The sequence below is a fragment of the Marasmius oreades genome, chromosome 6 (genome assembly GCF_018924745.1).
Source record: "Marasmius oreades isolate 03SP1 chromosome 6, whole genome shotgun sequence".
Lineage (NCBI taxonomy): Eukaryota > Fungi > Basidiomycota > Agaricomycetes > Agaricales > Marasmiaceae > Marasmius > Marasmius oreades.
Genome location: NC_057328.1, coordinates 579,634 through 597,912, shown reverse-complemented (window position 1 = coordinate 597,912; position 18,279 = coordinate 579,634). Strand labels below are relative to the sequence as shown.

At 48.2% G+C, this 18,279-nt stretch overlaps 5 protein-coding genes across 6 annotated transcripts; 3 read left to right on the top strand and 2 right to left on the bottom strand.

Annotated features, from left to right (window-relative positions):
* Positions 1-729: 729 nt before the first annotated feature.
* On the bottom strand, positions 730-2,482 carry E1B28_009606 (uncharacterized protein; the record flags this gene model as incomplete). Its single annotated transcript, XM_043154508.1, has 5 exons — positions 730-1,313; positions 1,381-1,417; positions 1,480-1,722; positions 1,782-2,342; positions 2,402-2,482. 5 exons carry the CDS (start codon positions 2,480-2,482, stop codon positions 730-732), a joined length of 1,506 nt encoding a protein of 501 aa, XP_043006963.1.
* A 4,399-nt stretch (positions 2,483-6,881) lies between these two features.
* On the bottom strand, positions 6,882-11,595 carry E1B28_009605 (uncharacterized protein; the record flags this gene model as incomplete). The annotated part of the gene is made up of 15 exons (XM_043154507.1): positions 11,369-11,595; positions 11,283-11,318; positions 10,743-11,232; positions 10,270-10,687; positions 9,735-10,207; positions 9,561-9,680; positions 9,448-9,501; positions 9,216-9,396; positions 9,122-9,163; positions 8,856-9,070; positions 8,429-8,801; positions 7,944-8,369; positions 7,632-7,874; positions 7,533-7,569; positions 6,882-7,465 (listed from the first exon to the last, which is right to left on the bottom strand). The coding sequence occupies exons 11-15, from the start codon at positions 8,513-8,515 to the stop codon at positions 6,882-6,884; spliced, it is 1,377 nt and encodes a 458-aa protein (XP_043006962.1). The 5' UTR covers positions 8,516-8,801; positions 8,856-9,070; positions 9,122-9,163; positions 9,216-9,396; positions 9,448-9,501; positions 9,561-9,680; positions 9,735-10,207; positions 10,270-10,687; positions 10,743-11,232; positions 11,283-11,318; positions 11,369-11,595.
* An 897-nt stretch (positions 11,596-12,492) lies between these two features.
* Positions 12,493-12,927, top strand: E1B28_009604 (uncharacterized protein; the record flags this gene model as incomplete). The annotated part of the gene is made up of 2 exons (XM_043154506.1): positions 12,493-12,577; positions 12,638-12,927. 2 exons carry the CDS (start codon positions 12,493-12,495, stop codon positions 12,925-12,927), a joined length of 375 nt encoding a protein of 124 aa, XP_043006961.1.
* A 236-nt stretch (positions 12,928-13,163) lies between these two features.
* Positions 13,164-13,470, top strand: E1B28_009603 (uncharacterized protein; the record flags this gene model as incomplete). Its single annotated transcript, XM_043154505.1, has 2 exons — positions 13,164-13,179; positions 13,232-13,470. The coding sequence occupies 2 exons, from the start codon at positions 13,164-13,166 to the stop codon at positions 13,468-13,470; spliced, it is 255 nt and encodes an 84-aa protein (XP_043006960.1).
* Positions 13,471-13,849: 379 nt separating this feature from the next.
* E1B28_009602 (uncharacterized protein) lies at positions 13,850-18,077 on the top strand. Of its 2 annotated transcripts, XM_043154504.1 has the most exons (9): positions 16,019-16,075; positions 16,128-16,194; positions 16,281-16,677; positions 16,734-16,965; positions 17,015-17,117; positions 17,186-17,445; positions 17,507-17,602; positions 17,668-17,857; positions 17,912-18,077. In XM_043154504.1, the coding sequence occupies exons 3-9, from the start codon at positions 16,415-16,417 to the stop codon at positions 17,926-17,928; spliced, it is 1,161 nt and encodes a 386-aa protein (XP_043006959.1). In that variant the 5' UTR covers positions 16,019-16,075; positions 16,128-16,194; positions 16,281-16,414; the 3' UTR covers positions 17,929-18,077. The 2 variants fall into 2 exon arrangements, with proteins under 2 accessions (XP_043006958.1, XP_043006959.1); XM_043154503.1 differs by lacking the exons at positions 16,019-16,075; positions 16,128-16,194; positions 16,281-16,677; ... (4 more) ...; positions 17,668-17,857; positions 17,912-18,077 and adding exons at positions 13,850-14,043; positions 14,097-14,328; positions 14,378-14,480; ... (2 more) ...; positions 15,011-15,197; positions 15,257-15,403.
* The last annotated feature ends 202 nt before the right edge of the window (positions 18,078-18,279 follow it).

The window sequence follows — 18,279 nt, the reverse complement described above, 5'->3', positions numbered from 1 at the left end:
ATGTGGTGTCGTTGGAAGGAAGATCAAGGATGATGTCGAGTTTCTGGCATGTACACGGACAAGAGAACTCTTCGTCAAGTTGAAGATAGCAAGATTCTCCCGCATGTATCTTGCATGTATCTCGACGACACCGCTACGAGGCCACGAATTCGAAAATTGGAAGCTCTTCGAATCAATGCAAAGTTGATGACGGGTTCAGGGTGACTACGGAATGGAAGCTGTAACGGTAGTTTGGAGGAGAGACTGCGTCTGGCAAAACTCCGAATAACTCGAGCACAGGGCTAGCGAAGACTGGAATTTGTCGATTGTGATGTGCACACTGCAAGTAAGGGATTTCCAGGCCTGCTATAGGATTTTGCAACACATGGGCTGCCTTGAAATCCTTCAGTGGTACAAGAAAGTGAAAAAGAGGGGCCGGACGCACCTATGGTGATAGCCGCTATTACTACAACATGAACAAGGGACTTTGTGTATTGGTACGCTCGCTTTTGATTCGACCGGCGGTCCTTAAGTTTAGCAGGGTTCCTCGTTCTCGTTTTGACTGCATCGAAGAATGATACGGTGTCGTCACGACTGAGCGATACAGGTAGACTGTTCTGATCTTCATCCAAATGTAAGAGTACGGAATGTGACCGTCACATAAGTAAAGATCACACAGACTTTAAGTACGTGGACCCACATGGACCAATAGCAATGCCTATTGTAAGACAAAACGCCCAAGAGCAAACCCTACACATCAGAGATCCTGGCCCAAAGAGCCTGTACAGACGGAAAATTCGCATTACTACTCCTCGCAGGTTCCGCATCAATCGTCGTCGCATCCTGCGCAAATATCACCTGCTGCCTCTCCGTACACTGCTGCCCAGCCTTCGCCTGCCTGTTCTCCAACTCGTTCGTCGCTTCAACTTTCGCCGCGTTCAAGAAGTTCCTAATAGCATTATCAAGATCCACAGCCCCCGCGGTCGTCCTTGCCACAATACCAGCATTCGTCAGATAACTCTGGATCCTTGCCGCGCTTGCACCGTTGTTAACATCCGCCCCGCGGGGAAGTTGGGCAGTAGCTATCCCCTTGAATTGTTGAACATAGATGTTCTTGGCTTGGTTTACGCCTGAATCGAGAAAGACAACGTTATTTTGGCCATTTGCGACTGGGACGATGTGTGTGTCAATGAGAGCCTTCATTTTTTCAGTTAAGGAGACTGCTCCGGCCCCTGCGGCTTTAAAGCCTCCTGCTTTAAGCATGAGTTCAGCGGCGGTGCAGGCACCGGTGTTTTGCATCACGTCTGCGATGAGTTGAAGTTCGATGATATGGTCTGTGGATGCTCAGTGAGATGAGACTCGGAGAGAAAACGGAGATTGAGTGCAGGAGGGAAAACTCACCACAAGCAGCACCCGCTGGCTGATCTTGTACTTGTTGCTATAATCACAAGGGAGTTATCTTAGTACCCGTTCGAGCGTCGGATCATCGGCAGCTTTTACCTCAACAAGGTTCCCAGCAGCATCAATCACAAAGGCACTGGGAAGAACAGCTTGGCATCCGTCGTTGGCCACATCCTGATCCCTCAACTCAAGGAACCCACAAACATTAGTTCTCTTCTCGATAGAACGACCTCTGATCTTGACGTCCCTGTTGATATCTCGTCGGACGATGCCATAGTATGCATCTAGCTCCTCATCTGTTTCAAAGTACACACGTTTTACTTCCTTTGGTATGGGGCAAGACTACATTGAAGTACCAACCAGTGTCAGGAGACAAAAAGGAAAGTGCTGTGGTCACTCACCGTTGCAACACCAGTCTCAGTTGGTGGTGACTTGGTTGCTGTCGTTACCACTACTGAAGGACCTGCTGCTACTGGGGGACCTGCCACTACTGGAGGAGCTGCCACTACTGGAGGAACAGCCACTACTGGAGGACCTGCCACTACTGGAGGACCTGCCACTACTGGGGGACCTGCCACTACTGGAGGAACAGCCACTACTGGAGGAACAGCCACTACTGGAGGAACAACCACTACTGGAGGAACTGCCACTACTGGAGGAGCAGTCACCACTGGGGGAGCAGTCACTACTGGGGGAGTTGTGGCTTCAGAGGTTGCCACTCCAGTGTTGGGGATTGTCACTACTGGAGGAGCAGTCACCACTGGGGAAGTTGTGGCTTCAGAGGTTGCCACTTCGGTGTTGAGGCTCATGGCTTCGGAAGTTGCCACTCCAGTGTTGGAGATCATGGCTTCAGAGGTTGCCACTCCAGCGTTGGGGATCATGGCTTTGGAGGTTGCTACTTCAGTGTTGGGGATCGTAGCTTTAGACTCCGCAGTGCTCACTTGGAGCCCTCCGGAGTTGATCTGGATGGTTACAATGATTGATTAGCAAACTGATTGAGAGCGTCAAGGCAAGAACTTACATCTTCAGCCAACGCCAAACATACAAAGCTGATCACAATGAGAAGTATGGGGAGTTGTCCAAGAGACGGGATGAGTTGCATCTCTGATGCTGTTGTGAGGGATAACGAAGGCTAGAAAGAAGTTCGAAGGAGTGAGAATGAAAGAACGGGTGGAGAGAACGTAAAGGTTTGAGTGAGACTCACAGCGTACGGAACTATTCTGCTAATCTGACTGCTTTTATAGCTGGGGTATCCTGGCGCTATATTTAAGTAGCCAAGTCCCAATACCACTCATGGTGTTTCTTAAAGGTGACCTGGGAATCGACGGTCGTAACAGTTGGGCACAGGTCCAAGCAAATATCACATCAGCATCATATTCGAAGCATCACTACTAGAAGCAAGAAAATCAGCACCGGCTACCAATGGAATTGAGGATATTGCTTACAATAGCGGATTTTTTGCAGGCCGCCTCCGCACGTCAGCTCAACAGAAACCTGTGCATCTCGTCCCTTTGTACAATATCCACCCACCATCACTGACTGAGACTGATAGTCCTCATCAGCGTGCCTGAATTGAAGATAGTTACCGAGATCGCTTTGGCGGGGTTTCCTATAGCACACCCCTAGCGGTCTGGAAAGGACTGCATACAAGAACATACATAGTTCCTTTCGTAGTTCAAGGATCAAGCAATCTCGTCTGTCTACACGGAAACTTGAGCTCGGGAGAACGTTATCGCAGGGAAGGTTACTCACAGCTTTCTGAGAAACTACTCTGACGCTTCCATCATGTTTCCATGGACTCGATGAATATATCAAATGATGCCCCCAGAACAGGAGGGAATAACGCGCTAACAGCGCTGATGGCCATCTCAAAAGTCCAAGAACATCAATCCCTAACATGGTGTATGTCAGCGAAGGCTCGCTGGCAGGTACAAGTCCGAGGTCACGACGGCTGTAAGGGGAAGAAATTCGCACCAAAAAACGACTTGGACTGTAGATACGTTGAAGGGGAGAATGATGAAAGAGGGAGCACAGCCATTGTCAAAGTGAGTATGATATGTGTTGCTCATGACGGACTATAAGGAGGGAGTGGCTGATAAAGCCAGACCTTTTTTCGGGACATCGCTAGAGGGGACTACGAGACCGATATCAGTGCAACGAAAAAAGATACTAGCAGAACCATCCTGACACTTGCCTGACACGTTGCCATCCATATACGTCCCGGAGCCAGTTTGTAGACCGCAGCTAGCACTAGCAGGACATCCTCCGCACCTCCAACGAAAATCCGAAGAATCGTCCTTTTGGATTCACCCATCTCGTTGAGTCGAAGCAAAAGCGCTATTGACCAAGGCTGGATTGCTCAGTAGATCGGAACGACTGGCCTGGCGCGCTCTCGTATGCGTAAACGGAGGTTATGAGTCTGCCATGGCCATGGCGTGAGGGATACCACCGGTCACTTCTGTCCTGCACTCATCCTGTCATCCGCTCTCACAACCTTGCGAAACACAGCTCCTTCATCGCTCTTCTTCCGCAAACTTCATTGATTATCCCTCGTAACACCCGCGCCCGACCATCTCCCTTGCTTGGTCTATCCTTTCAATATTGCCCATAACTCCACCTACGCTTCGCTGCCGTGTGCAGCAACAATTCGTTCCCGATTGATGATGACCTATAGATGAAGAATGAGGTTTATTCAGATGCAAGAGGAGAATCCATTAGTCGTTATCTTACCGCATTCTCAGAAAATACGATTCTAAAGTCTTCATTAGTAGGTTTGAACGCTTTGAAAGCTCGAAATGGAGTGGATTCCTTATGGATTTGGCAGAGAGGGGAATAGGTGATGGAAGACAGAAACAAAGAGCTGGAGTTTTGATGCGCCAAGGATTACAGTAATTACCATGGATGATGCCCTAGGCGGCCCGATGCGGGATATGGGTAAAAATTTGACCGACGGTCCTTATATAGGGACGGAAAGCACCGAAATGGACGGCATTGTAGAGCTGCTTCCTCATCGACCAGGACCGGGTGTCTAGATCGAACCTCGCTTTCTTGACGTACTGAAAGAGAAGGCAGCGTTGGGAGGTGTATTAGGGGATTAGAAAATTTACCTCACCAAGGGTGCGTGTCGTTATCGATTTATCGCTCGCCGCTACTCTCCCTCGATAATCAATGTCCTCTGACTAGATTCGTCGGCGACTCGAACCTTGTCTTGCTGGGGAAACTAAAGAAATCCTATGGAAAAGCAGATGAACGGGAGTAGACAGAATGCCCAAGTTGAATCGTATGACGGTTCGTTCAACTTCGCAATAGAGTGCATCTACTAAATCTATCCATACTTAACTTTGAAGTTTTAGTGTCCGTGAAAACATGAAAAACCGTTGTTTTACGTCCATCCTTCCTCCCCATCTCTGAAGAACGCTGTCGATGAATGAGGCTGGATTGATCCTACCGTATTCTGAATCGCCGCATGAATCGTTGCACTAAACTCTGACAATGTGCGCATAGATTACCAAGTCCGATGAATGATATTCATGGTGGTTAAGATGAACATGCATCAGCACATACTCCCAGAACCAATGGTGCTAGCGAGAATAAGAACGAGGAAGAATTATACGGTTATTAATTACGGATATCGTCGAGTTGGAGGAATAGTAGACCCCAGGAGACCACTCGAGCTCCGACATGGGCGAAGTAGCGAGAGAGGGAAGGGCAAAAAGTATCGGGACATTATGGGATATCGACTACTCCGATGACAACTATAACATCTTCTTTTCCGAGACATCTCATCTGGCATTCCATAACGAGATCTGTTCCCAGTATCCTCGACTAAGACACCGTGATAAGAAACGGGGGGTCGGGACAGAAGCAATTTTGACACACCATACGAATCTGAAGCTGTTGTATGGACATCTGGCAAGGACGCTTTGATAGCCATCAGGACCTGGAGTTTCGGAACGAGGGATTTCAGTATCGTAAGAAAGGTTTAATCAGAGGTAGAAAAGCATCTCTTACCTCTATCCATTCGCTAATTCCGGGGGACTTATCCACAAGCGACTTTCGGGGAAAATGTACCAGGACGTCCCAACAAGATACCCGAGGTTCAGTATTGATCCCGGCACGACATCAGTATACGCAGCTGCTGCATCGAGTGTCTCTAGTGCAGACAAAATGACTCGCAGGGTTCGCGGATAGACGTATCTATATCGGACCATATTTCAGCAGCCGTTTGAAACTCGTCTGGTCAAAAAAACCAAAGGTGGTCTGCAGATTAAATACCATCAGAAAAGATACCGATGGAAGAAGTAGCCAAACTTACGCCTGAAGTGCCGGTAAATTTCCCTCCAAGAGGCGAATTGCGTGTGCAGCGATGAAAGAATCGTGTTAGACTCTATCGATGTGGAATCCTCCGAACGTGGCCTTTCCGAAAGGAATACCAAGAGTGAATGGTAGAGTGTTCGAATGAACCAGTAACGACACTCATTCCTTGTAAGGCTAATGCTACACGGCCTTCAGTCAGATCGAGAGTATTTCGATCCGGTTGGGTTCTGAAGTCCGCGGATATTCTCAATCCGAGTTGACGGGCAGAACTTGTTGATATAACAGGTCCAAATCACGAGAAGGGGTGGTGTCGTTGGAAGGAAGATCAAGGATCATGTCGAGTTTCTGACATGGAGTTCACGGACAAGAGAACTCTTCGTCAAAGAGCTGAAGATAGCAGGATTCTCCCGCATGTATCCCGACGAAACCGCTACGAGGCCACGAATTCGAAAATTGGAGTGCCGATAATCAGCTACGAGAATAGCCTCAAAGCCATTTCGTACGGAAATTTCAATATCGTGGTAGATCGGGTCGCCGTGATGCAAAGATAGCATCGTAGATGTGGGTGAAAGCTCTTCGAATCAATGAAATGTTGACGGATGGGTTCAGGGTGACTACAGAACGGTAGTTTGGAGACAGCGTCTGACGAAGCTCCGAATAATTCCAGCACAGCGCTAGCGAAAACTGGGAATTTGTCGATTGTGATGTGCAGGTACTTTTCAGGCCTGCAACAGGATTTTTGAACCAAAAGTTGCCTTGAAATTAACTTCTGTCGTGCAAGAGAAAGAGGGGTTGAACGCACCTATGGTGATAACCGCTTGATAACCGCTATTACAACCATGAAAAAGGGGACGAGAACGATGATATTGGTACGCTCGCTTTTGATCCAACCGGTGGTCCTTGAGTACCCGAGCCCTCGTCTCAACTGCATCTAATAATTATAAGGTGTCGCCACGACTGAGCGATGCAGGTAGACTGTCTTATCTACATCCGAGTGTAAAAGTGTGGAGTGTGACCGTCACATAAGTGTCAGACCACTTTGAGTATTGTGGACCCACATGGACCAATAGCCACACCATGAGTTTCACCAGAATCTCATTCTCATTTTCACTCGAGCATACACGTGCGTTACTAGCTACAGCAACTACCACAGCACCACCCACCCCATCAAACGCCCAAGAGCCCTACACATCAGAGATCTTGGTCCAAAGAGCCTGTACAGACGGAAAATTCGCCTTATTACTCCTCGCAGGTTCCGCATCAATCGTCGTCGCATCCTGCGCAAATATCACCTGCTGCCTCTCCGTGCACTGCTCCCCAGCCTTGTCCTTCCTGTTCTTCAACTCGTTCGTCGCTTCAACTTTCGCCGCATTCAAGAAGCTCCTAATAGCATTATCAAGATCCACAGCCCCCGCGGTCGTCCTTGCCACAATACCAGCATTCGTCAGATAACTCTGAAGCTTTGCTGCACTTGCACCGTTGTTAACAGTCGCCCCGCGGGGAACTTGGGCAGTGGCTTTCCCCTTGAATTGTTGAACGTAGATGTTCTTGGCTTGGTTTACGCCTGAATCGAGAAAGACAACGTTGTCTTGGCCGTTTGCGACTGGGACGATGTGTGTGTCAATGAGAGCCTTCATTTTTTCGGCTAAGGAGACTGCTCCGGCCCCTGCGGCTTTAAAGCCTCCTGCTTTGAGCATGAGTTCAGCGGCAGTGCAGGCACCGGTGTTTTGCATCACGTCTGCGATGAGTTGAAGTTCGATGATATGGTCTGTGGACGCTCAGTGAGATGAGACTCGGAGAGAAAACGGAGATTGAGGGCAGCAGGGAAAACTCACCACAAGCAGTACCCGCTGGCTGAGCTTGTACTTGTTGCTATAATCATAAGTGAGTTATCTTAGTACCCGTTCGAGCGTCGGATCATAGGCAGCTCTTACCTCAACAAGGTTCCCAGCAGCATCAATCACAAAGGCACTGGGAAGAACAGCTTGGCATCCGTCGTCGGCCACATCCTGATCCCTCAACTCAAGGAACCCACAAACATTAGTTCTCTTCTCGATAGAACGACCTCTGATCTTGACGTCCCTGTTGATATCCCGTCGGACGATGCCATAGTACGCGTTTAGCTCCTCGTCTGTTTCAAAGAACGCACGTTTTCCTTTCTTCGGTATGGGGCAAGACTACATTGAAGTACCAACCAGCGTCAGGAGACTACTGCCCACGAAAAGCAAAGAGCTGTGATCACTGACCTTTGCAACACCGGTCTCAGTTGGTGATGGCTTGGTTGCTGTCGCGTTGCCTGGAGTAGTCGTCTTAGGCAGAGTCTTTGTCTCCGTTGACTTCGCTGTGGCAGTTGTCGCATTGGTTTTAGCAGTCGTTGCATTAGTTTTGGAAGTCGTTGCTTTGGTTTTGGCAGTCGTTGCTTTGGCGGTGGGGGTCGTTGCCACTTTGGTGTTGGGGGCGGTGACTTTGGAGGTCGTAGCTTTGACTTTGGGAGTGGCTTTGACTTTGGGGGTGGTTTTGACTTTGGGAGTGACTTTGACTTTGGGAGTGGTTTTGACTTTGGGAGTGACTTTGACTTTCGGCTTGGCTGCCACTACTGGAGGAGCTTTGACCTTTGTGTTTGTCTTTGCCTTGGACTTCGCAGCGCGAACTTGGAGCCCTCCGGAGGCGATCTGGATGGTTACAATAATCAATTAGTAAAGTAATTGAGAGCGTCAAGGCAAGACCCTACGTCTTTTGGCTCAGCCAACGCCAAACATACACAGCTGATCAGAATCAGAAGTATGGAGAGTCTTCCGAGAGACGGGATGAGTTGCATCTCTGATGCTGTTGTGAGGGATAACGAAGGGTAAAAAGAAGTTCGAAGGAGTGAGAATGAAAGAACGGTGGAGAGAACGTAGAGAACTGAGTGAGACGCGCAGCGTAAGGAACAACTCCGCTAATCTGACTGCTTTTATAGCTAGAGTGTCCTGGCGCTAGAATTAAGCAACCAAGGCCGAATACCACTCAGGGTGTTTCAGAAGTGACCGGGGAATCGACGGTAGTAACAGTTGGGCACAGGTCCAAGCGAATATCACATGAGCATCACATTCAAATCATCACTACTAGAGGCAAGAACATCAGCACTGGCTACCAATGGAATCGGGGGTATTGCTTACGATAATAGCGGATTTTCTGCAGGCCGCCTTGGCACGCCAGCTCAGCAGAAGCCTGTACATCTCGTTACTTTATACAATATTCACCCGCCATCACTGACTGAGACTGATAGTCCTCAGCGTGCCTGAATTGATCATACTCCCTGCCGTGTGGTCGGGAGGAAAATAGTTCGTCCTAAGTTGTATCATGTGGACCGAGATCGCTTTGGCGGGGTTTCCTATAGCACACTCAACTATTGGTCTGGAAAGGACTGCATACAATAACATACATAGTTCCTTTCGTAGTTCAAGGGTAAAGCAGTCTCGTCTGTCTACACGGAAACTTGAGCTCGGGAGAACGTTATCGCAGGGAGGATTACTCACAACCTTTTGAGAACCTATGTACACCAGTGCTCTGACGCTTCAATCATGTTTCCATGGATTCGATAAATATATCAAATGATGGCCATTTCAAAAGTACAAGAACATCAATTCCTAACATGGTGTATGTCAGCGAAGGCCCGCTGGCAGGTACAAGTCCGAGGTCACGACGGCTGTATGTGCACTTATTCTATGATCAGACAGCCGCCCTGCAAAGACCGAAAAGGAGAATTACCTTGAAGCGAAAAGGTCGGAAAGAACGTGTTGAAGAGAGTGACCGAGAATAGGGCTGCGATGAAGCGTTTCTGTATCAAGCGTTATCTTATCTCTGTGGGGAGAAATTCGCACCAAAAACAACTTAGACTGTAGATACGTTGAAGGGGAAGGATGAGAGAGGGAGCGCGGCCATTGTCAAAGTGAGATATACGTTGCTCATGACGGACTTTTTCGGGACATCAGTAGAGGAGACTACGAGACCGAAATCAGTGCAACGAAAAAAGATACTAGCAGAACCATCCTGACACTTGCCTGACACGTTGCCATCCAATACGTCCCGAAGCCAGTTCGTAGACTGCAGCTAGCACTAGCAGGACATCCTCCGCACCTCCAGTGAAAACCTAAAGAATCATTCTTTTGGAGTCACCCATCTCGTTTGAGTCGAAGCGAAAGCGCTGTTGACCATAATATTACAGATAAGGCTGGATTGCTCAGTAGAGCGGAACGACCGGCCTGGCGCACTCTCGTATGCGTAAACGGAGGCTATGAGTCTGCCATGGGTGCTTGAAGGATAGCACCGGTCATTTCTGTCCCGCACCCATCTTGTCATCCGCTCTCACAACCTTCCGAGACACATCTCCTTCATCGCTCTTCTTCCGCAAACTTTATTGATTATCCCTCGTAACATTCGCGTTCGATTATCTCCCTTGCTTGGCCTACAACTCCACCTAATCTTCGCTGCCGTGCGCAGCAACAATTCGTTCCCCATTGATGAACACCTATAGATAAAGAATGAGGTGTATTCAGATGCAAGAGGAGAATCCATCGGTCGGTATCTTACCGCATTCTCAGAAGATCACGATATTAACGACAACGAACGTCGCTTCATTAGTAGGTTTGAACGCTTTGACAGCTCGAAATGGAGTTGGTTCCTCAGGGTTCTTTGAGCGACATTCACGCCGCTCTACGCTTATGCATTTGGCAGAAAACCTATGGTGATAGCATCTATGACCGGAGACGCGAGCATGATGGCTTCGGTTGGCTCGCTTGTGGTTCGTCCCTGTAGGGTACTTGTCTCCATGCAACAGCTTCACATTCGTATGCTGTGTCAGAACTGCTCGCGTCTCGACTCCTCGTTCTTATAACGCTGTCGCAGGAGGATACTATGGAATGTCAGCGGTCTCGGTAAAGAGGCGATTTGGTTCGCAACCAGATGAGAGGATAAGATGGACGCCTTTGACGGTAGAGGATCGACAAATCTAGTCAGAAAGCATTGATTCTCGAGGGAGAGTAGCGAGTTTTATCGATACGCACCCTTGAGGTAAATCTTCTAATCCCTTAAAACATCTTCCAATCGTTGACTCTTACTTTCATTGACGCGACAAAGCCCCAGTACTTGATGCGAGGATCGAGATTTGATTGCAGAGGCTGCCCTTGGTCGATGAGGGAAAGATTGAACTCCACGGTTTACAGAAGAAATTAGTAGGTTTGAACTTTCGAAATCTCGAAATGATGTTGGTTCCTCGGGGTTGTTTGAGCGTTCTACGAAGGGAGCGCCTTTAACATTTGAGAGGGGTAATAGAGGCCAGTGATTCTCCTTCCACGTGCGGTGGAGATTTCAAAGTGGGTGAAGTGAGTCAAGATAGGTTGTATAATGTATAGCGAATGTTCATGGTTCCACCCGAGTCCTGTCGACGGTAAAAATTTCGAGATGACGAATGGTTTGTACGAGGGGTTGACTCTGGTAACTCATGACCGTTTGGCTCGCGATCTTTTGGTTCGAGGTACTATCCTCTCGGTAACCCTTGGGATCAACTTCAGTCGTGTTAGGGAGAAAGTGAGTAATGAGCGCACCAGTAGAAAGATAATGACATGATAATACAACCGTGACTGCCTGGTCTAAGATTTCTTCATCTTCTCGACTACAACTGAGAACCCACGTTGTGCAGATGCACGTCATCAAGGGCTTGGAACGTTCTTTGGCATGCACCATTCTAGTACCAGGAGATAAAAAACGGGGTTTTAACTCGTGAAAATCAAGACCCAAATTTGAGGAACAAGGACCATGAAAGATCAAAAATTCCGACACAGAGAGTACAATATCTGGCGGTAGCGAAGGAAAGAGTTGGAGAGGAGTGAGCCTGGGCGGACGAAGGCTGTGCCGCTGCGAACAACCCTTCGACGATGTCAACAGCATCATTAGTAGCTGCATCATCGCCCTTCTCCTCCTCGACTGTCCCAATCACCGATACCGTCCAACAGGTCACCGCTACTCCCAGACTATAGACACATGCGTCTAGAAGGGAACAACAGCAAAAACACCAGGTTAAAATCCGGATATCATCCCTACAATACCGAACGCAACCCGCCCTCCGGATCCGTAACCGCCTCATCGCCAGATTACGCCTCCTCGAAGTCGTCGTTCTTCCCTAAGAACAGAGGGACCCCGGATCAATGGCAGGAGACCGAGTGGCATCCTTCCGTGTTTACATGGGCCTCTGCCTCCACCAGCACTACCACAGATACCTACAGCCCCGCTCGGATTTCATTCTCGCACAATAATATAACCGCAGACGAGTGGGGCGCGCAACTCGCAAAGCTGCAGTCGCGAAGAAGACGGGAAAAACCACATGAATCCTACAGGCTCACTGGCACACAAAAGATTAACAACCCCTGCGATACCAGCCCTACAAGGTGACACAACGGTGCATTGGGGACATCATACGACTATCATTGGAGATCACAACCACAGCACGATCAACAATGTCGAGGGCAATCAGATAGTTGACAGAATAGATAGTAACTAGGGACAGTATCGTTTTTTCCCCAACGCTTACCCCTGTTTTAGCTCTCCAGATGCTCTGGCGAGTCATTGCAGACGTTGGGGCGAGACATAACTCTGAAGCTCGATATCCTCCTCCCAAATGTCACCCAGAAACCCGCCAGGAAGTACGACAACTGCTCGCGAGGGAAATAGGTAGCCGTACTGGATCTCAAATTTGCTGGCTTTCCGGACCTGCTGGTGTTAGGGGGAAGTCGGCCGTAGCACAAACGATCTCTGAGGATGGCGAACGAAACAGAAAACTTGTTGCGAGCTTCATCTTCTCCACCGGGACGTGCTGGTGGAAGCCCTTTCGAAGTGGTTGAAGGTAACAGAATCAGCCCTTGATCGAGGGACATAACTGTTCTGAAAAGAAATGTGCTATTAGTCTTTTCCGGGGGGATATTATGTGCAAACAGTGCCTCTTACTACATTGTTGGAGCAGAATTCAAGGGACATCGGACGAACAAGGGAGAGTCTAGCAGGTTGACATATTGGCACAAACTCGATGACGAGTCGAACAATTCTCGGGATGTTTCGAGAGGTACAGGGAACTTCCAACCTCCAGTGACGGGGTCGAGTTCTGATGAATTCCGCGTCCATCATAGAGTTGGCACTGGGGGCGCAAAGAAGGGGACGTCAGAAGACTCGGAAGCAAATGCTACTATGCATCTCTGAACTAACGTTCTGTGAATAAGAAGCCTAAAAGATCCAATAAGTAAGGAGCATACAAGTAAACAGCTCTCCTTCATCTCAATGGAAACCCGCGACTTCGCATACGCTGCGGTACGATGCCCTCACCAACCTCACTACGTAAGCCATTCCAAAATCGGAGCGAATGTACAAGGAGCTGACCACTGGGTTTGTCGCTCAGAGAGATGAGCGAGAAACATAGAAAGAAAAATTTACTTACAATGGCAGAGAGAGACGGTATGTGAATTGGACTCGTGCAGCCAAAATGCACCCTACTCAAATCCTCCAGAGATTTCTTCCCTAGACCGGTCCACCTCATTTCGAGAACTCGCCTTCGTCCGGTTCAGCTATTACACTCTAGATGATTACTTAGAGAGCATCGGCGATAGGGCGGCAAAGATTCGGCAAATTGAAAAAGAAACAAGACCCGTCCACGCGATATCGATTTCAAACCCCGATCCCGATTCCGGACCGATGTTTGGGTTGATGTACAGCCCTAGTGGTCCTAGTGGGGAGCGGCAGGCGTAGTGTTTTCAGGCGATTGTCATGTCCTATCTCAGCTTGACACCCCGTGCACTAATTGAGAATCGATTGAGTGTGCATTGAGTGTGATGAAGGTATGTATCCCGACTTGTTACTAGTTACTATTCGTGGAACCGATTTCTAACGGATTAGGCCAGGCACCCACAGACACCCACAACGATAAGGGTACAAAGTTATAGTTGTACTACCAAGTTCAATGCTGTGCGGATCTGCCTAAGGTACAGACTCCCGCCAGGTACATATTACTGTACGGACTCGAGAGTGCCGGAAGCATTCTCCTTTTGACTCAAGGCCTTTGAGGCCGGAATTATAACAAGGCGAAGGCTATGTTAGCAAGCCGGCCCGGGCATTCCCTACAATCATAGAAAAGCGGCTCAGCACATGATTCCCATTCAATCGAATCCCTCCTTCGATGGCCACTGTGGACGCTTCGAAAGATCTCGTACTGCTCGGTACTTACGGTCGAAACACCATCTTCAATACAGTTGGCTTGTTAACTTCTTCTGTCCTCTATGGAGTCTATTTGGTCCTATTCTTCGCGGCCATGTGCATTATGTGGTTCGTCCTCCCAACATTTTCATTCGACTTTCTGGACTCACCGTCTCCTTTAGCCAACGAGCCGACGCTTTCACCGGCCCCCGAATGGTCCTACTCGTAGCTGTGATAATCCTCTTCCTTCTATCGACCAGCTACATTTGTTGTACTTTCTCCTACTTTATCCTCGGCGTCAAAAAACTTCTCGTCGAAAACTCTGGAAGCGTTCCCCTGCGGGTCAAGAATGCTGCCCTTATGGCCAAGTTTCATACATTAGGTATTGTCGGTGAAGTCACTTTTCCTATCGCGGTCAGTGTTTCCTCTTTTATCAACGTGGCAGCTTTCTAACCGCGAGTAGAGTGTCATTGGGGATTCCATTGTCATCTGGAGAGCATGGGTACTGTCTGGTGGGAATAAGAAAGTCATGTTTCTGCCAGTGATGTTGCTCCTCGGTATGGCAGGTGAGTTTTTCGATCTTCGCAGGTGACCGTGATCTCACGAATTGCACAATTGTTTTCACAGCAACCACCGTCTCCTTTGTTGTATGTATGATCGAAGAGGATTTACCGGCTGGATTTTCTCCCGAGTGTCGAGCCCGAAACACCGCATTGTTTGTTCTATCAATGGTCACCAATATCACTGGAACGGCTGTCATAGGCTATCAGACTTGGTCTTATCGACGCGTGGTCAAAAAGTATCTACACAACTGTCGACATCGTGCACGTGCCGAGAAACTTTTGGTTATGCTTCTTGACTCTGGTGTTATATACACCACTTTATGGGTAAGCTTACCCGACCAGATGTTTTGGCATCTCTAACGCTGAGATGTAAAAGATCATCCAACTTGGCGTATTGGTCTCGCCAAGCACCCCCGACTTCACAGTTCAAGCCTTTCGAGTAATGTTTTCTGCCGCTTCCTCGCAACTTGTGGTAAGTTTACCGATTAACTGGTCAACATTGTACCAAGGTAGACTAACACCATCACCACCAGGGAATCTATCCCACCTTGATCATTGTCCTCATCATGCTTCGACGTTCCATATGGGACTCCGCTGGCACGTTCACTGTGTGTGAGGATATAGGCATGAAAAACCAATCGGCGAGGATCAGCGATGCCAGTCAACTCGAGAGCGCTCATGATGCGGTTTGGTGTCCGGTCATAACAAACCTGAACCTAGGTGAGTATCTCTTGCGTGTTCAATTCCATGAAATTCTTACAAAAACCTTCTGATCAAAGGACCTGAAGGCAGATAAAGAAACAAGGATATGTACGGTTGATCCGGACGTCCGAGGGATCGTTGTTTTGATATCGTATATGATTTTTAACTTGTTTCGGATATTGAACGTTGAACTCTGTATGGCATGTATTATTATTATTATTTACGTCCGTTGGACCCTGGGGGACAACTGGGGGATGTGCGTTATGTACGCCGTTGCCGAAAACTGTACCCGAGTAATAAAGCTTTAGATTACTATACGATGCCTCTATATATGTGGCAGTGGCTTCAGCATTTTCCAGCGCGACTCATCAACGCAATAGCAGGAATACCTCGAGATAATTAGTATCGCGCGTCAGTTGAAAGAGATCCCGCCGAGGGCAGACATAAACTTAAACTTTCCAACAATTCATAACGATTGCATTACTATGGCCCGCTGTCCAACATTCAATGCTTCAAGGGGCTGGCAACCGTACAGGTGCACCCTTCCTGGTTCCATCTTCTCGATCGATGACTCGGAAGTTCACCGGATACGCGACATTGGCTTTGATAAATTGATACATGGCGTTCGCTCCTCCCTGATGAAACATTAGATATATCATAGCGCTAACCGTAGTACAACTAGGCTTCTCTTTATGTATGTAGGGTATTCCGGAATGAAAATGAAGCGCCCAGCGGGCCTCGCATGTCCGGCCCGGGATCCACCCTGTGCGGATCACGGTTACACGTGGCAGGGTAAGGTAATCACGCCGTGTTCTTTAGAATCTTTCCCTCGGTCCTCTTCCCCCACCTTCCCCCACTCAATCATTTTCAATCCAGGTGTATGTGGCTTGTAACTTGTAAGTACCTGCCGACCATTAAGTAGCGGGACTGACTAGCCATCTGTCACAGCTGTACAGATGTGACAAGTCATTCACGCAGGAGTTTACACAAGGGCAATTGAACGTTACTTACTGTAGTGAGTAAAGCACAGCCCGAGTTCTCCAAGACTCCAACTCACGATCACCATGTCTGTTATCGGAACTACACATCGTTCACATGGAGGTATCATTAAGTATTTTACATCAAGAGGCCTGAGAATTTCGAACGCATGACCCGTTTGTTCCCCGTTTGACTCATGGTCTGTGAGGCCAGATGAGAACAGATGAGAACAGTGAAATAGAGTTTGAATAGAGTGGATGTTAACAACTTGCCGGAGTACCCGAAGACGCCGATACGGTAAAACGAGGGCCACAGCAGGGCAGATAATCATAAAAAATTCGGCTCTTGAATTACTTCCATTCCCTCAGCCTCCGATGGCCACTGTAGACGCTTCAAAGGAACTCGTACTGCTCAGTTTTTTCGGTGGAAACACCATTTTGACTACAGCTGGCCTATTAACTACTTCTGTCCTCTATGGAGTCTATTTGGTCCTATTCTTCGCGGCCATGTGCACTATGTGGTTCGTCCTCCTCAACTTTTTCTCATTCGACTTTCTGGACTCACCGTCTCTTTTAGCCAACGAGCCGACGCTTTCACCGGCCCCCGAATAGTTCTACTCGCAGCTGTGATAGTCCTCTTCCTTCTGTCGACCAACTACATCTGCTGTACTTTCTCCTACTTTGCCCTCGGTACCAAAAAACTTCTCGTCGAAAACCCTGGAAGCGTTCCCCTGCTGGTCAAGGATGCTGCTTTTTTGACCAAGTATCATGCATTGGGTATTGTGGGTGAAGTCACTTTTCCTATCGCGGTTAGTGTTTCCTCTTCCATCGACGCAGCAGCTTTCTAACCGCGAGTAGAGTGTCATTGGGGATTCCATCGTCATCTGGAGAGCATGGGTACTGTCTGGTGGGAATAAGAAAGTCATGTTTCTGCCAGTGATGTTGCTCCTCAGTATGGCAGGTGAGTTTTTCGATAGATTACCTTCGCAGGTCACCTTAATCTCACGAATTGCACGATTGTTATCACAGCAACCACTGTCTCCTTTGTTGTATGTATGATCGAGAAGGATTTACCGACCGACTTTCCTCCCGAGTGTCGGCCCCAAAATACGGCTCTGTTTGTTCTATCAATGGTCACCAATATCGCTGGAACGGCTGTCATAGGCTATCAGGCTTGGTCTTATCGACGCGTGGTCAAAAAGTATCTACACAATTGTCGACATCGTGCACGTGCCGAGAAACTTTTGGTTATGCTTCTTGACTCTGGTGTTATATACACCACTTTATGGGTAAGCCGCAAGAACAGCGATGCTTTGGCATCTCTAACGCTGATGATACAATTTGTAAAAGATCATCCAACTTGCCGTGTTGGTCGCGCCAAGCCGGCCCGACTTCACAGTTCAAATATTTCGAATAACCTTTTCTGCTGCTTGCTCGCAACTTGTGGTAAGTTTACCGATTAACCGGTCAACTTTACGGTACCCAAGGTAGACTAACACCATCACCACCAGGGAATCTATCCCACCTTGATCATTGTCCTCGTCATGCTTCGACGTTCCATATGGGACTCCGCTGGCACGCCCACCGTGTGCGAGGATACAGGCCTGAAAAAACAATCGGAGAAGGTTAGCGATGACACTGGCCAACTCGAAAGCGCTCATGATACGGTTTGGTGTCCGGTCGTAACAAACCTAAACCTGGGTAAGTCTCTCTTGCGTGTTCAATTTCATGAAATTCTTACAAAACTTTCTGAAGGACCTGAAGGCAAATAAGTAGGGAAGGATGCGTAGGGTTCCTCCGCAGGCTGGAGGGATCGTTGGTGGATATTGTAAGTATAATTTTGGACATGTTCGAACATTGAATGTATGGAAATGCATTAAGTTGCCGAAGCTATACCCGAGCAATAAAAGATTTACCCATATATGTGGTTTGAGCATTTTCCAGCCGATTTATCAACAAGAATACCTATTCGCACGTCAATTGGTACCGACGGCGCACCCTTCTACCTCCTCGATCAAGGTAATCGATGAAATTCATCAGAGACAGGTCGGTATCAGTGGTACCTGTTGGCCCGGCCCTTTCTGATGAATAGCGAATGTTAGATAGCATTACTGCCCTTTGAT

Excerpts from the sequence above, each read along its gene's own strand:
- E1B28_009602 (XM_043154504.1), top strand. The coding sequence starts at position 16,415 with ATGTTAACAACTTGCCGGAGTACCCGAAGACGCCGATACGGTAAAACG. Across the intron at positions 16,678-16,733 it reads GCGGCCATGTGCACTATGTG|CCAACGAGCCGACGCTTTCA; the intron begins GTTCGTCCTCCT and ends CGTCTCTTTTAG. Across the intron at positions 17,603-17,667 it reads CTGCTTGCTCGCAACTTGTG|GGAATCTATCCCACCTTGAT; the intron begins GTAAGTTTACCG and ends CATCACCACCAG.